The sequence below is a fragment of the Rattus rattus genome, chromosome 11 (genome assembly GCF_011064425.1).
Source record: "Rattus rattus isolate New Zealand chromosome 11, Rrattus_CSIRO_v1, whole genome shotgun sequence".
Lineage (NCBI taxonomy): Eukaryota > Metazoa > Chordata > Mammalia > Rodentia > Muridae > Rattus > Rattus rattus.
The window spans coordinates 14,668,964-14,684,977 of record NC_046164.1 but is presented as its reverse complement, the minus strand read 5'-3'; the positions used below and the strand labels follow the sequence as shown (position 1 = coordinate 14,684,977).

General features: G+C 42.7%; 1 protein-coding gene across 1 annotated transcript in view; it reads right to left on the bottom strand.

Moving 5' to 3' along the window:
- Positions 1–5,695: 5,695 nt before the first annotated feature.
- The window catches only part of LOC116912750 (ATP-binding cassette sub-family G member 3-like), a 51,126-nt gene continuing 40,807 nt past the window's right edge, over positions 5,696–16,014 (bottom strand). Inside the window, 3 exon segments of the mRNA XM_032916897.1 lie at positions 5,696–5,854; positions 8,424–8,509; positions 9,207–9,293. Coding sequence (XP_032772788.1) covers positions 5,701–5,854; positions 8,424–8,509; positions 9,207–9,293 — 327 coding nt within the window. The 3' untranslated portion in view covers positions 5,696–5,700.

Here is a 16,014-nt window from a genome sequence, read left to right as displayed (position 1 = left end):
TTAATAGGGTTATTTGTCTCTGTGCGGTCTAACTTCTTGAGTTCTTTGTATATTTTGGATATAAGGCCTCTATCTGTTGTAGGATTGGTAAAGATCTTTTCCCAATTTGTTGGTTGCCGTTTTGTCCTAACCACAGTGTCCTTTGCCTTAAAGAAGCTTTGCAGTTTTATGAGATCCCATTTGTCGATTCTTGCTCTTAGAGCATAAGCCATTGGTGTTTTGTTCAGGAAATTTTTTCCAGTGCCCATGTGTTTGAGATGCTGCCCTAGTTTTTCTTCTATTAGTTTGAGTGTATCTGGTTTGATGTGGAGGCCCTTGATCCACTTGGACTTAAGCTTTGTACAGGGTGATAAGCATGGATCGATCTGCATTCTTCTACATGTTGACCTCCAGTTGAACCAGCACCATTTGCTGAAAATGCTATCTTTTTTCCATTGAATGGTTTTGGCTCCTTTGTCAAAAATCAAGTGCCCATAAGTATGTGGATTCATTTCTGGGTCTTCAATTCTGTTCCATTGGTCTATCTGTCTGTCTCTGTACCAATACCATGCAGTTTTTACCACTATTGCTCTGTAATATTGCTTGAGTTCAGGGATAGCGATTCCCCCTGAAGTCCTTTTATTGTTGAGAATAGTTTTAGCTATCCTGGGTTTTTTGTTATTCCAGATGAATTTGTAAATTGTTCTGTCTAACTCTTTGAAGAATTGGATTGGTATTTTGATGGGGATTTCATTGAATCTGTAGATTGCTTTTGGTAAAATGGCCATTTTTACTATATTAATCCTGCCAATCCATGAGCATGGGAGATCATGAAAGAATGTTTTAAGGCTGCATTGCAAATACACAGGAGTTAGAGTAAGGATAGAAGGAACCGAAGGGTTTTGCAACCCCATAAGAACAACAATACCAACCAACCAGAGTCCCCAGGGTCTAAACCACTACACAAAGAGTACACATGGACAGACCCATGGCTCCAGCTGCATATGTAGCAGAGGATGGCCTTTTTGGGCACCATTGGGAGGAGAAGCCCTTGGTCCTGCCAAGGCGATACTGCCCCCTCAGTTTGGGGGAATGTCAGGGCAGGGAGGCGGAAAGGGGTGGGTGGTGGTGATGGGGAACACCCTCGTAGAAGTAGAGGCAGCGGCGATAGTATATGGGGTTTATGGACCTGAAACCGGGAAAGGGTAAAATTTGAAATGCAAATAAAAAATTCAATTAAAAAAAAAGAAAGAAAAAAATATCCCATATATGGGCAACAGCTTTTGGCATAGCCCTGGGTCCAGTTATTTGGGACCCAATGAAGGCCCAGCTGCATATCTACTACATTTGAGCAGGGAATCATAAGTCCAGCCCATCCATGTATATTCCTTGGTTGCTGGTTAAGACTCTGAGAACCCCAATGGTCCAGTTTGGTTGATTCAAGAGAATCAACCTGTGGAGTTCCTCTCCCCTGAGAAGCCCACAATGTTTCCTCCTGTTTTTCCATAAGAGTCCCCAAGGTCCATCAACCGTTTGGCTGTGGGTGTCTGTATCTGTATGAGTCAGGAGCTGGGTGAAACTCGTTGGAGGACAACATGCTCCTGTCTACAAGCCTAATAGCATATCATTAATAGTGTTAGGGATTGGTGCTTGTCCATTAGATAGGTCTCATGGTGGACCAGTTATTGGTTGGCCATTCCCTGAGTCTCTCCTCCATTCCCTATGCATGCATTTGTTGTAAACAGGATACATTTGGGGTTGACATTGTTGTGTGTTAGAGCAATAGTCACAAAGCCCAAGAGGAAGATTACACATTCTCTACTACAGACCACAATAAGCTTTATCATGACTTCAATTCCCAAGTACTGATTTATCAAGGAGGTTCCATGTCCAAGAATAAACACATGGAAAATGTTTCTTAGAAAAATAGAGTTCACACTCACCAGTATGAATGTAACATAGAAGGTTATCAGTGTTGTTGGTAGAGGAGCTCTATTCTCTCCAGCCCCTAAAGACAGTTACAGGGAACTGGGAGAAGAAGCCAACATCATGACGGTAAGTACCATACTGAAGAAACTCTTCACACCTGATTTTAATCCTTAGAAAAACGTGACCTAAATGATTGATTCCGGATGGTAAATCTCTTACATGTAGAACCAAGTCTAAGATGTGTCAGTGCTTGTTTTTAAAAGATTAATGTGTCTGATCCTGTGTGTCTGTAGATGAATGACGGTGTGTGTGTATCTGCATGTGTATGTGTGTGTTTCACTGTGTGTATGTCTGCATTTGTGTTTCTCTCTGTCTCTCCTGTCCTTCACCTGCAGGCTGTAGGACATAGATGATGACACACATTGTGGTGGTTTGAATGTACTTGTCCAAGTAAGTGACACTATTAGGAGGTGTGGCCTTAGCGGAAAAGGTGTGCAACTGTGGGACTGTGGGTGTGGGCTTTTACATCCTCTTCCTTGCTGCCTGAAGGAGAATCTTCTGTTTGTCTTCAGAACAAAATGTCGGCCTCTCAGCTCCTCCAGCCTGATGTCTGCCTGGAGGTTGTTAGGCCTCCAGACATTATGATAGTGCACTGGAGCTAAGAACCTTTAAGCTGGCTGCAATTAAATGTTGTCATCTGAGATTTGCCTTGGGCTAGAGAGATGGCTCAGTGGTTAAGAGCACTGCCTGCTCTTCCAGAGGTCCTGAGTTCAATTCCCACCAACCACATGGTGGCTCATAACCATCTGTAATGGGATCTGATGCTCTCTTTTGGTGTGTCTGAAGACAGCAACAGTGTACTCACACATAAAATAAATAATAAATAAATAAATAAATAAATATTTTTAATGACAATATTTTTAAATTTTTTATTGGATATTATTTATGTACATTTAAATGTTATCTCCTTTCCTAGTTTCCAATCCCTAAATACCATATCCCAACCTCCCTCTCCCTTATTCTATGAGGGTGTTCCCCCTCCCCAACCTACCACTCCTTCTCACCTCCTTGCCCTGACATTCCCCTACACTGAGGCTTCCAGCCTTGGCAGGACCAAGGGCTTCTCCTCACATTGATGCCCGACAAGGCCATCCTCTGTTACATATGCGGCTGGAGTCATGGGTCTGTCCATGTGTAGTCTTTTGGTAGTGGTTTAGTTCTGCAGAGCTCTGGTTGGTTGATATTGTTGTTTTTATGGGGTTACAGTTGCTTTCAGCACCTTCAGTCCTTTCTCCAACTCCTCCAGTGGGGACCCATTTCTCAGTTCAATGGTTTCCTGCTAGCATTCACTTCTGTATTTGTCATGCTCTGGCAGAGCCTCTCAGGAGACAGCTATCAGGCTCCTGTCAGCATGCATTTCTTGGTATCAGCAATATTGTCTGGGTTTGATGGCTGTATGTATATGGGCTGGATCCCAAGGTAGGGCAGGCTCTGAACAACCATTGCTTCAGTGTCTGCTCTAAACTTTGTCTCCATATCTCCACCTATGAATATTTTTGTTCCCCCTTTTAAGAAGGAATGAATCATCTACACTTTGGTCATCCTTATTCTTGAGCTTCATGCAGTCTGTGGATTGTATCTTGGGTAATTCAAGCTTTTAGGCTAATACGTATTTACCAGGTTTGACTCAGTGGTATAGGATTTGGCTAGAGACGTTCCTGAGGAACTTTCCTGGTAGGCAGATGTTTGTGCTCTGCCTTGCACACTTCCTCTTAGAATAATTGTTCACTTCCAGATCTTCTAGTTCCCAACATCCTCTGTAGCTTTAGTCATAAGTAGCCCTTGCTTACTAGCTACTGTATATGCACCTTCACAGACTTTCCCCTTGTGTTTCTATAATTTATTTCCATACCTCTACATTCAATCTTATTCCACAAAATAATTGTGTGTTCTTTCATGTGTAGATTTAAGTGTAAGAAAGTGTGCGGCGGGGTTGGGGATTTAGCTCAGTGGTAGAGCACTTGCCTAGCAAGCGCAAGGCCCTGGGTTCGGTCCCCAGCTCCGAAAAAAAAAAAAAAAGAAAGAAGGAAAGAAGGAAAGAAAGAAAGAAAGAAAGAAAAGAAAGGGAGAAAAAAAGAAAAGAAAGGAAGAAAGAAAGAAAGAAAGAGTGCGGCAGCTGGTCTGGGCAACCACGGAGTTGAGATGTGTGTTTCTGGCATGGAAACCTGCCTTGGGAACTAGATAGGTAGAGAGATTGCTGCCAGGCTCAGAGAGAGGCCTTTGGCAGTGTGATATAGGATGGAGCAGAGCAGGTGAGACACTTTCCTGACTGAGAATTAAGAAATCCAGCAGATATCTGGGGCACTGTGGTGCCAGACCTAGAGCAGGATTTAGAATTTTTTTATTTTTTATATTTTTACAACAATGGCTTTTAATATTCCTTTTTTGTTTTGTGTATTTGGTGTTTTGACTATTATGTGACAGGAAGAATTTCTTTTTTGGTCCAATCTGTTTGGAGTTCTGTAGGCTTCTTATATGTTCATGGGCATTTCTTTCTTTAGGATTGGGAAGTTTTCTTCTATAATTTTGTTGAAGATATTTACTGGCCCTTTAAGTTGGGATCTTCATTCTTTTCTACACCTATTATCTTTAGGTTTGGTCTTCTCCTTGTGTCCTGAATTTCCTGGATGTCTTGGGTTACCAGCATTTTGCTTTCTGCATTTTCTTTGACAGTTATGTCAATGTTTTCTATGTAGTCCTCTATTCCTGAGATTCTCACTTCAATCTCTTGTATTCTGTTAGTGATGCTTACGTCTACGGTTCCTGATCTCTTTCCTAGGTTTTTATATCCAAGGTTGTCTCCCTTTCTGATTTCTTTATTGTTTCTGTTTCCATTTTTAGATCCTGAATGGTTTTGTTTAATTCCTTTACCTGCTTGGTTGTGTTTTCCTGTAATTATTTGAAGAATTTTTTGTGTTTCTACTTATTTATCTGTGTTCTCCTGTATTTCTTTAAGGGAATTATTTATGTCCTCCTTAAAGTCCTCCATCATCATCATGAGATGTGATTTTAAATCCATATCTTGCTTTTCCGGTGTGTCAGGGTGTCCAGTATTTGCTGTGGTGGGAGAACTGGGCTCTGATGATGCTACGTAGTCTTGGTTTCTATTGCTTAGGTTCTTGCACTTGCCTCTAGCCATCTGGTTATCTCTGGTGTTAGTTGGTCTTCCTGTCTCTGACTGGAGCTTGTCTTTCCTGTGGGCCTCTTTGCCTGGGAGCCTGTGATCTTTGGAGTGAGAGAGCTCCTGGAAGACTAGCTCTCTTTTGGAAGGTTTTGGGTCCAAGAGCTGTGGGACAGTCCCTGCTCTGGGCACAGATGGAGATTGAAGGAGTCTTGTTCTAGGCCGCCTGTGGATCCTGGGCCCTGCGTGCTCCAGGGGTGTCTCTCCTTGGACAGTCAATGAGGGGAAAGTAGGGTATTACCTGTGGGCTGAGGGCTTAGGAGGAAGAGTGCTCCTGGCAGACCAACTCTCTGCAGGCAGGTTTTGTGTCAGAGGACTGTGGAACAGTCCTGGCTCTCTACTGGAATTATATCTCTTTAAATAATTGTAGAAAATTCCCACCATAGGACCTAAACCCTTGTCAGCTACAGGTTTGTTTGCTGAATTTACAGTACAAAAAAAAGTAAAAATTAAAAGAAATAGAAAAAAGAAGATGGTTTCTGTTTAATGTCAGGATCAGTCAAATGAATTAAAAATTTAAATATGAAAACACACACACACACAAAGGTAATTTAGCAATGTTTCCTTTTCTTCAGAAGTAGCAATTGTACATAGGTAATTGTTAAGAGGATAATCATTATACAAGCTAAGGCCAGGTGATTCTCCCAGAAGCCCCACGATGAGAGATCGAAGCCCTGGATCTCCAAGAATTCTTCACCAGTACATCTGTAATTCAACACACACAAAAGTAACGTCAGAGTTTATTCAGTGCATTTACTTCCTTCCATCTACAAACTCACAGTTAAGACACACCATTAAACATTTCTTTATTTAATTGACAGTTGTTATGATATGCTTATAATTTAATTATATATTATACCAACCAATCCACTTGAATCTGGTACTTTAGTTAATTTCATAAACAATCCAAATTGGTATACCTGCAACAGCTACTCAAAAGTATAGGATGATGTCATTATGCAGGTAAAGGCAGGTGCAAGATAGAACGAGGGCTGTCATTGGATGAGAAGGAAGGATGGGCGGGAGAAAGGCTGTCATTGGATAGAAGGAAGGATAGGCGGGAGAAAAGTTTTAGAGAGGGGAAGGAAACTGGAGCGAGAGAGAGGAGGCAGCCGAGAGAACATGGAGGTGGATGTTAGATTCCTCTCTGTACATTTACAGGTTGTTATGAATATTCTTAAGGGATGGATGTGTACAGGGCTTTATATGTCTAGGTGGGCAATTATATATTATCAATTGGATCAGATTGTGTTGTGTGTTCTTTCATGTGGTGATTTAATTGAATTCAAGAGAGTATGTGGTCCCTGGAGACACTGGGCCATCACGGAATTGGGATGTGTATGTCTGGCATGGTGGCAACCTGCCTTGGGAACTAGATGTGTGGAGAAAGTGTTGCCAGGCTCAGAGAGAGGCCATTGGCAGTCTGATATGGGTTAGAGCAAAGCAGGTGAGATGGTTTGCTGACTGAGAAGAAGATGTCTACCAAATATCTTGGGGCACCAAGGTACCAGATCTAGTGCGGGATACAAACAGCATTTTTCAAAAATAATTTTACAGCAACACAAAAGCATAGTGGAAGTAGTCCTAATAAACTTGGGAAGTTTTCAGGGCCACACTATGACCCAACTCTGTAGACCCAACAATGCCATTCATTTTTACACCTACAATGCTCCTCTCTACAAAGGGTAAACACATGGGAAAACCCCAGCTTCCTACTGACCCCGACATTCCACGGAGATAAAAGCTGTGTCAGCATCTTGCTGACTCAGTAGACAGTCATGCACACGAACAGAAGCATGGAATTCTAGACCTGGGACCAGAGGAGATTGAGAGTTTCAGCCAGGAGTCAGTGAATTCCTGTCTGCTCCTGTACTAAGACTGGAGTGACAACCACAGATGCTTAGCTATAGGACATCCCTAGCAGCACAGGTGACAGCCTGAGCCTGTGGTAGCAGTGGGAGCACAGCAGCGTGCAGTGGGCCTGACACAGGTTAGCACAGGAGCTGATGCTGCGAAGTCCGCATGCAGCTACAACTGCTGTGACTCTCCATTCCCTTGTATCACTTAGAATTTAGCCGTTCACAAATCTGCTGAAAGAGCAGAGTTCAGCCCCTTGAGAGGACAAACCTGTGAGGAGGAAGTCTATAGATGGCCTCCTCTGCTTTCACTTTACCTACTCCTGACCATAAACTGGTAAGGAAGTTGTATTTGAAAGATGCCTGACTACACCAGGAGAAAGAAGACATGAGAGATGAGATCTCTCTCCACAGTGGTTTTCTTTTCTTTCTTTCTTTCTTTCTTTTTTTTAAGATTTATTCATTTATTATGTATAAGTACACTGTAGCTGTCTTCAAACACACCAGAAGAGGGCATCAGATCCCATTACAGATGGTTGTGAGCCACCATGTGGTTGCTGGGAATTGAACTCAGGACCTCTGGAAGAGCAGTCAGGGCTCTTAACCACTGAGCCGTCTCTCCAGCCCCCACAGTGGTTTTCTTATCAGCAATTCAAAACACAAATTTGTGTTGCTATTATTCATTATTATTTTGAACATCCATAAGAGATTTAACATATTGGCATATTTTCTTCTAAGCTATATATCCAAATCAAATCAATGAAAACAATAGTAGAAACTGAAGAAATTGTAACATTAAAACAATACACTAAATAATATTAAAAATTCTATTTTCATTTTAGTAGCTTTAGGCAGAAATGAGATTCCCTTTTCAATATACTGAAATATGTGTTTCTTTCATTGCGGGACATATCTCCTGATAGAACATTTTACACACACACACACACACACACACACACACACACACACACACACACCAGCCTTTGACTTCTTGAAGTCTTCCAGAGTGTGAAGCAGAGAGAAGATCCTGAATAGCAGGCAAAGCTCACTACATTTCACCCTTGCTGCCCTGACTTTATCAGGGCCAGCTCACAGGTACCATATCCTGTACATTTAGGAACGCTATGCCCTTGCTAACTTATCAAAGCAACCCATGTCAAACTCCAATGTTCTGAAACAAGCAACTCAAAAATCCACAGTCAAAATACCAAAAGTGTTTCCCCCGATGACCCAAAGAACCATTTCTGTATATTATCTACACCATAAAGAATTAGGGTCAAAACCCATTCATATGTCCTCTGTGGCACAGGGATTCACTCCAGGGAACAGGCAAAGGACAGAGGTTAACCCTAGACAGGCAGGTCTCTCTAAGTCTACAAGCTTTCTATGCCCCATTATGACACTAAACTCAAGCTTACATTACATAGTTCTGACATCTACTGACTTCTTCTGTGTTGTATTCTGGACAGAAGTTTTGTCCCAGGAATTCGTTGTGTAGCAAAGCCTGTAGCACAAGCAGGAAAGGGGAAAGGCAAATTATTTTATACGTCCATAACTTTTCAAAGAACAAATACATCTATATCTTCAAGTTCAATCTTTACTGTAATTTGCAAAAATAAAAATCAACCCCAAGCCCCCAGACCAGTCTTCCCAGCTAAGCAGTGTCTCCCACCACTGCCCCCACACCCAGGGGTTTTATATTGAGATGATGATGCTTCCACTGGATTAATGTGTGGCTTCTCTAACTACATCACCACGGGTATCTTCGTCCTTTCCCAATTCCATAACCCTGTAAACCCTATAACTAAAGCAACACAGCTGATAAAATGAATGTTGATTTATGCTAACAGTATTTTCTTCCTTATTTTCATCAAAACTGGTTGTAAAAATATATTAAGACACCACTTTACTACAGAGAAAGCTTTTGAAGCCAATATGGCTATGGGCATTGCATGGTTTCTGTTTCTTTTAATTTCCAGAGTCTCTAACCTTTAGCTAATGGGTGACTGGGGAAAACCCCCGATGACTCAGTGACCTTATGCTAAGTGAAACGAATAGGACTTTGTTCATCTTTAGCTCCAGGACGGAAGTTCCTGGGCAAGAGCTGGGCAGGAGGAGATTATAGCTGATGAAAGGACTTGGGTCATTCATTTTAGTTGCTACAGTTGGAGAACGCAAATACAACAAACAAGACAGCTTACCCTAAATCCATAATGAGGAATACTAAAGTACCGAATCCATGAGAGTACAGGCAGGAAGCCTGTATCTAGTGACAGACCTGAAAAAAGCTACAAAGAGTAGAACCACGAGTTAGAACCAGTCCAGTGACGACACATTCTACAGAAAGACCTCCTCCTTCAAGTCCCCTACATCCTTCTGTTCAAACCAGCTTGTTAAAAAAATATATACATTTCAGTATAAACTCTAAACACAAGTGTTCATTCCTTAAAGCCAAGGTTCTTTGCGGTTTGAAAACAAAAGACCTGCCAACCCACTCTGCACAAGGCAAATCCTATAGATATTTACATTGTATGTAAAATAGAATGTGAACTGTGTGCATCTTTTAAACTTTAAATGAACCCATCCTACACATTTAAAATCCTTTCTAGATTTCTTACAATGTATAATTTATTAGCTATACAGTTTATCCAGAATAATTCAGGGGATGGAGCTAAATCAGAGCAGAAGCACTAACTGTTTCATAGACCGTCTATGTGTGAGTGGTTGAATCTTTGACAGTGTGACAGGCCGATTATAGTGACTATTCTAGTAAAATTATTGCCATCTAGGAATACATACTGGACAAACACTGTGCCTGCCTCATATCATGTCCACTGGACACAAGCTAAAGTCCCTGGAAAGGAAGGAGTGCCAATTAAGAAAATGCCCCTGTAAGATCAGCTGTAGACAAGTCAGTAGGGCATTTACTTCATTGGTGATTGATGTAGGAGGGCCCAGCCCACTGTAGGTGGGACCGCACCCAGTCTGGTGGTCCTAGGTTATATAAGAAAGCAGGCTGAGTGAGTGATTAGTTCAGATGAGTAAGCAACACCCTCCATGGCCTCTGTGTAAGCCCCTACCTCCAGGATTCTGCCTGTTCGAATTCCTGTCCTGACTTCTTTCATTGATGGTGATGTGGGAGCATAAGCCCAATAAATGCTTTCCTCTGTAACTTGCCTTTTATTCATCAGGGTAATAGAAGCCCTTGCTAGGAAAAACACTGAATATCACATACCCACCTCTAGTTCCAAGGATCCATAAAACTCATTATTTATAGGACTTGTTATTTTTGACTCTATACCCCTGATGTCCTATTGCTGTGATAAGGCCACCATGATTAAAAGTATGAGGAAGAAAGTGTTGATTTGCCTCTCCCACCCTGACCACAATCTATCAAGTCAAGCCATGACAGGAAAAAGACAGAAACTTGGAGGCAGGATATGAAGAAGAGATGGTGAAGAATGATGATTACTGGCACACAACCATGGTTTCTGTACAACTCAGGGTGACATTCCCAGTACAGCGCTGTCCCACGGTAGGCTGGGTCCTCCCACATTAATCATTGATCAAGAACCACCCCATGCTCAGACTTGCCTACATATGAATCTAATGGAAGCATTTTCTCAACTCATCCCCTCCTCTCCAGTGACTGTACCTTGTGTCAAGTTGGCAAAAAAGTAACCTGCACAATCCCAACCTCTATATTGCATCACCCACAGCCTGGGGTCCCCAGTGGATTCCTTGTAAAATGTAGGCTGGTTAGAGCCTCAATACTCTACTCTACTCTCTGAAACAGACCGTTTATCAGAGGGATCTCATTGTCCTGCATCCTGTCTGACGTAGGAAGACAGAATGCTATTTGTCCTCTCTGAACATCTTACCCTCTTTGCTGCGTCTTTCAAGCTTTGTTGGAAATAAGACAGCATTCCCAGCCTTGTCCCTTTAACGGTGTGGCATGTAGATAAAGCTCAGACATTTTAAAATGTTTTTTTGGTTGGGTTCTGTTTTTCAAGTAGTTACATCTAACAAGGTTAAAAACAGCAATTATCTTGATTACGTGTATTTTTATTTTGTATCTGTGATCATCGAAACTCTTTGCCTAAAGCTTTAGAAGCCAGTGTTTATAAGTGTTAGCATGATTTGGTCAGTACCTTATGGGAAGGAACTCTGTTGATTTAAGAACAGACTTGACATAAATGCATTGATCTTTGGCTTACAATTTGTAATATCCTGTCTCTCATCTCTAAGGTTTATCTTTTACATATCTTAAATAACTTACTTGGACACTTGCATAAACTTCCTTGCTTTTCTTTCCATTCTGGAACATTCACTAATCTTCATATATAAACCTTTATTAATTAAAAATCAGTCTTTGCCTCTTCCTCATTCTCCTTTATTATTTTGTTGTTGTTGTTGTTGTTGTTGTTGTTTTTGTTTTTGTTATTGAGACAGGGTTCCTCCGTGTAGCCTGGGCTGTCCTGGAACTCAGTACAATGCAGAGCAGGTTGACCTTGAACTCTTTGTGATCCTCCTGCCTCCGCCCTAATGCTAGGGTTAAAGTCACTCACTTCCCTGCGTCATCTTTATATTCTTATAATTTCTTTTAACTTACGTTTTAAAAATTCCACGTGACATGGGTGTTTGACGACTGAACGTAGGCAATGAAATAATGCAACTATATCTTTACCGTCAGGATACAGAATAGTACAAAGCAATCTTTTAAATAGATAATCATAACATGCTTATCTGATCCTTGTTTTTTGTTGTCGTTGAAAAAAATTGGTGATTTTCATTATCTCAGCAAGAAGCACGTCAGGTTCAGTATGAGTGACGGCCTTATTTTTTCTAATTTCAAACATGTTGGAGGGGTTAGGGACTGTAGCTGTACCCCATTAAACTACTCAAATCAACCCCAGTGGTAGCAGCTGCTCTGAGTTCCTTGCTACCCAACCACTGTTCTGGGTTCCTGATGAAATACACACTCCTACGTGGTGGCTATGCGCGCTGTCTCACACCTTCCCAGGCATGGCATCTCCTGACCATCCCACGAAGAATGGCGAATCTCCTCTTCCTCCTCCTCCTCCTTCCTCTCTCCCAAGCCTGTGAATTCTAAGTCTGTCTTCTGCCTGCCCTGCATAGCCATTGACTTTTGGCATCTTTATTTACCAATCACAATCAACTTGAGTATTTCTTATTTACATTTCGATTTCAATTGTTATTCCCCTTCCAGGTTTCCGGGCCAACATTGCCCTAACTCCTCCCCCTCCCCTTCTGTATGGGTGTTCCCCTCCCCATCCTCCCCCATTACCGCCCTCCCCCCAACAATCATGTTCACTGGGGGTTCAGTCCTGGCAGGACTAACGGCTTCCCCTTCCACTGGTGCTCTTACTAGGATATTCATTGCTACCTATGCAGGTTGGAGCCCAGGGTCAGTCCATGTATAGTCTTTTGGGTAGTGGCTTAGTCCCTGGAAGCTCTGGTTGCTTGGCATTGTTGTTCATATGGGGTCTCGAGCCCTTCAAGCTCTTCCAGTTCTTTCTCTGATTCCTTCAACGGGGGTCTCATTCTCAGTTCAGTGGTTTGCTGCTGGCATTCGCCTATGTATTTGCTGTATTCTGGCTGTGTCTCTCAGGAGAGATCTACATCCGGTTCCTGTCGGCCTGCACTTCTTTGCTTCATCCATCTTGTCTAATTGGGTGGCTGTACATGTATGGGTCACATGTGGGGCAGGCTCTAAATGGGTGTTCCTTCTGTGTCTGTTTTAGGGATTCTGTTTTATGGGTGCCCATATCTTAGCATGTCCAATCAGCAATCGTATGAGGATCTGTAGCCACAGAATGAAGGTTTACTTACTGATAATTCATTTTAAGAATCAGACTTTGCATTTTTCCTATGCCAATGAAAGAAGTTGGTGATAGGAACTTCAGTGGTAGCCACCTCATTGTCTGTCTAAGGCTTGTTGTAGACAATAACAAAGTCCACGAAGAGCTCTGCAGGCTTCCGTCTGACAGCAAAAGAAGTTCTGAGTGTGGTAAAGTCAGGGACTTCAGTTTTTAGCCCTGGCAGTAGAAGCAACAGGCTAGCTGGGCAGCCACCATTTGCCTTTGTTTAGTAACCCTTTAAAGATGGCAAATCTGGAGCCATCATTCTGAAGTTTCATTTCTAAGAGACTTGAGCAATTAAACAGATTTTTGTTAAGATTTTAAGCTTATCAACATAGAGGGATCCTGTCCAACTTTATGGTAAAACAAAAAGTGCCTTTAAGGTGAAGGCAAGGTTTGGTTATGGATGGAGAAGCCACACAGCCTCAAGCTGGCTGAAGCCTGCTTGCTTCTGGGTACTAAGCAGTGGATGGTTGCCAACTTGCTAGAGCAAGATAGGGACTGGAGGAGGAAGCCCTGCAGAAGCCACCCAAGGAGCTGCTCTTGCTCAAGAGCGCACTCAAAGTTCACAGACTCATTTCAGCGCTGCCTTAGTTCTGATGTGTTAAGCGAAGACTGAAATTGTTGCAGATGCATATGAAATTTAGGAGTCAAACAACTCCACATAGCAGAAGCAACAGTGAGACCAAAGAGGGCAGGCTGGAAAGCAACAGGAGTGACAGCATTAGGGAAAACTGTGGTTTGGGCCAGCTCATCCCACACAAAGGCCTATTACACAGATTGTGAGGCAACCTCCAGGGGACAGTTTAACATCACAATCTCCCGGGTAGTCCTTTTGAAATTCCCCCATATATTCTAGGGGGTGTACTTACTGTTTGTAGCCCATATTCTACCGTCCCTTACATACCACAGTCACACAGGAGAAAAAGCAAGGAGCCACACACTCTTCCCCCCTCTTATTTATATGGATATATTCATTCATCTCCCACCCTTCACCCAATGCTCCAGAGTCACTGAAGAACTGCATTTCATAGTTTTGTAATACTCCATCATAATACACAGGTAGCTCTGGGCTTTAGAAGGTGACCGGACTTCACTTTTACACTCTGGGATAGGATGAACGTGACTAACATGAACCTGACTTCTTGCCAGCCTCATGGGCAGAGCTCCCTGTAGCGGTTCCTGGGCCTTGCTGTTTCTGCTATGTTTGGGGTCCTTGCTCTGTGATGGCAGCAGAGCCAATATCCTACAGATCAACAGGTCCAGTACTGTCATGTGAATTGACTGCCCCATGTTCTAGCAGTCCAGTACCCAAGCAATGACTGAGGAGAAAACGCCATCACTCTATTCGAACAGGAGTGAGCAAGTTATAGGCTTTTAGCTCTAAGAACCAAAATGCCAAAGATTCCTTTATAGACACTGGTTTATGGGCATGCCAGCAGGTGAGGCCTTGTCGGTCCAAGTCCTGGTGTAATAGGCAGATCTTTTCATCAGTTTTTCTTTATCTCCTGTGTGTGGTGACTCAACATTTCGATTGGGTGCTGTAGACTATGGGCAATGAGTTAAAAGTGCTGAAATCTGTTGGAAGCAGTCCCAGGACTCATGTGATGAAATTACAAGTATGCCCAAGGACAGACACCATCCTGCCTGCCTTTTTCTGCTTCTCTTTCCCTTGGGCAAAAAGGAGACACATGGCACTGCACAGACTACTACAATGGCAGTAACCACACACTCATTTTTCCGATGGTGTTCATAGCCTGCTCTATAAGATGGAAATTTCATGTCTGGTGCTGTGGTTATGGCCACACAGAAACACACAGGCAATCTAAGTAGACCCAGTGGGTTTATCAAAAACAAAGCAGGGGCTGGAGAGATGGCTCAGCGGTTAAGAGCACTGACTGCTCTTCCAGAGATCCTGAGTTCAAATCCCAGCAACCACATGGTGGCTCACAACCATCTGGAATGGGATCTGATGCCCTCTTCTGGTGTGTCTGAAGACAGTGACAGTGCACTCATAAGTAAAGTAACTGAATCTTTAAAAAAACAAAGACACAAAAGCAAAGCATGAGGCAGAATGGGAGGAGTGGTGAGCGTGACAGGAAAGGGAGCAGCTGCTTTCCTGATGCTGATACAGCCCCATGGCCAAGGCAACTCGTATAAGAAGGAGTTTGCTCAGCCTTAAGTTTCCAGAGTGATAAAAGGCCGTCTTGACAGGGCAGTAATGCAGCAGGCGGCAGGCACGGATGTGGGATCAGGAAGGTAAATGCTCACGTGTTCACATGAATGCACAGAGTCCAGAGGGAAGAGCAAGTGAGGAAGACCACGACCATTCAAAACCTGCCCGAGCAACATGCTTCCCCCATCGCGTCTCTTCCTCACGCAGCAATTGTGAACCCAGCGTCCCCTAAGGCTTAGAGGCATTTCTCATTCAAAAATCCCCACGGAAGAGGAATTTGGGAAGGAGAAATAAGGGTAGACTTGATCAACACACCTTATAGGCATTTATACAGCTCTCAAAGTTTAATTAAAAACATATTTATTGAAGATTTACATCACTGGATGGCCATATGTATATGACCATATAGATAGGAAATAGAAACAAACTGAGCACTTTCTCAAAGCCACGCATCTCCCATTGCCAAGCTACAAGAAGCTCGTGCACCAGAAGAAATTACATAGTTATTAGCACATTCAATAGTTCTATTCACCTGCTCTGCTTGGTGGGAAAGTGTGGAATCTGGTTCGCTTGTCTGTTGATTCATATACAGTAAGGGTATCATTTATGGACATGCAAGACTGAATAAACAACTTTACAAAGATGAGCAGACGTATGCTAATGGAGGAGACTGACTTACTGCTGAGGACTCTGAAATCTCCCATTATTTCTAATGCTTTTCAGGACACAAGGGAGCCCTGAGATAGCCTCCTCCTGATGAACACTTGCATTCTCACGACCCTTGCTTTCCCATTAGAGACCAGTGAATAAACCAGGTCATCTCTGCTGTAGCTAACATGGCGGCAAATCTCTTACACCAGCATGAAAGCAAGGCAGCAATCTGCTCCCTTTGTGAGGGAATCAGCCACCCAGAGCACTTTACTGAATTCCAAATTATTATGGTTTCTAATA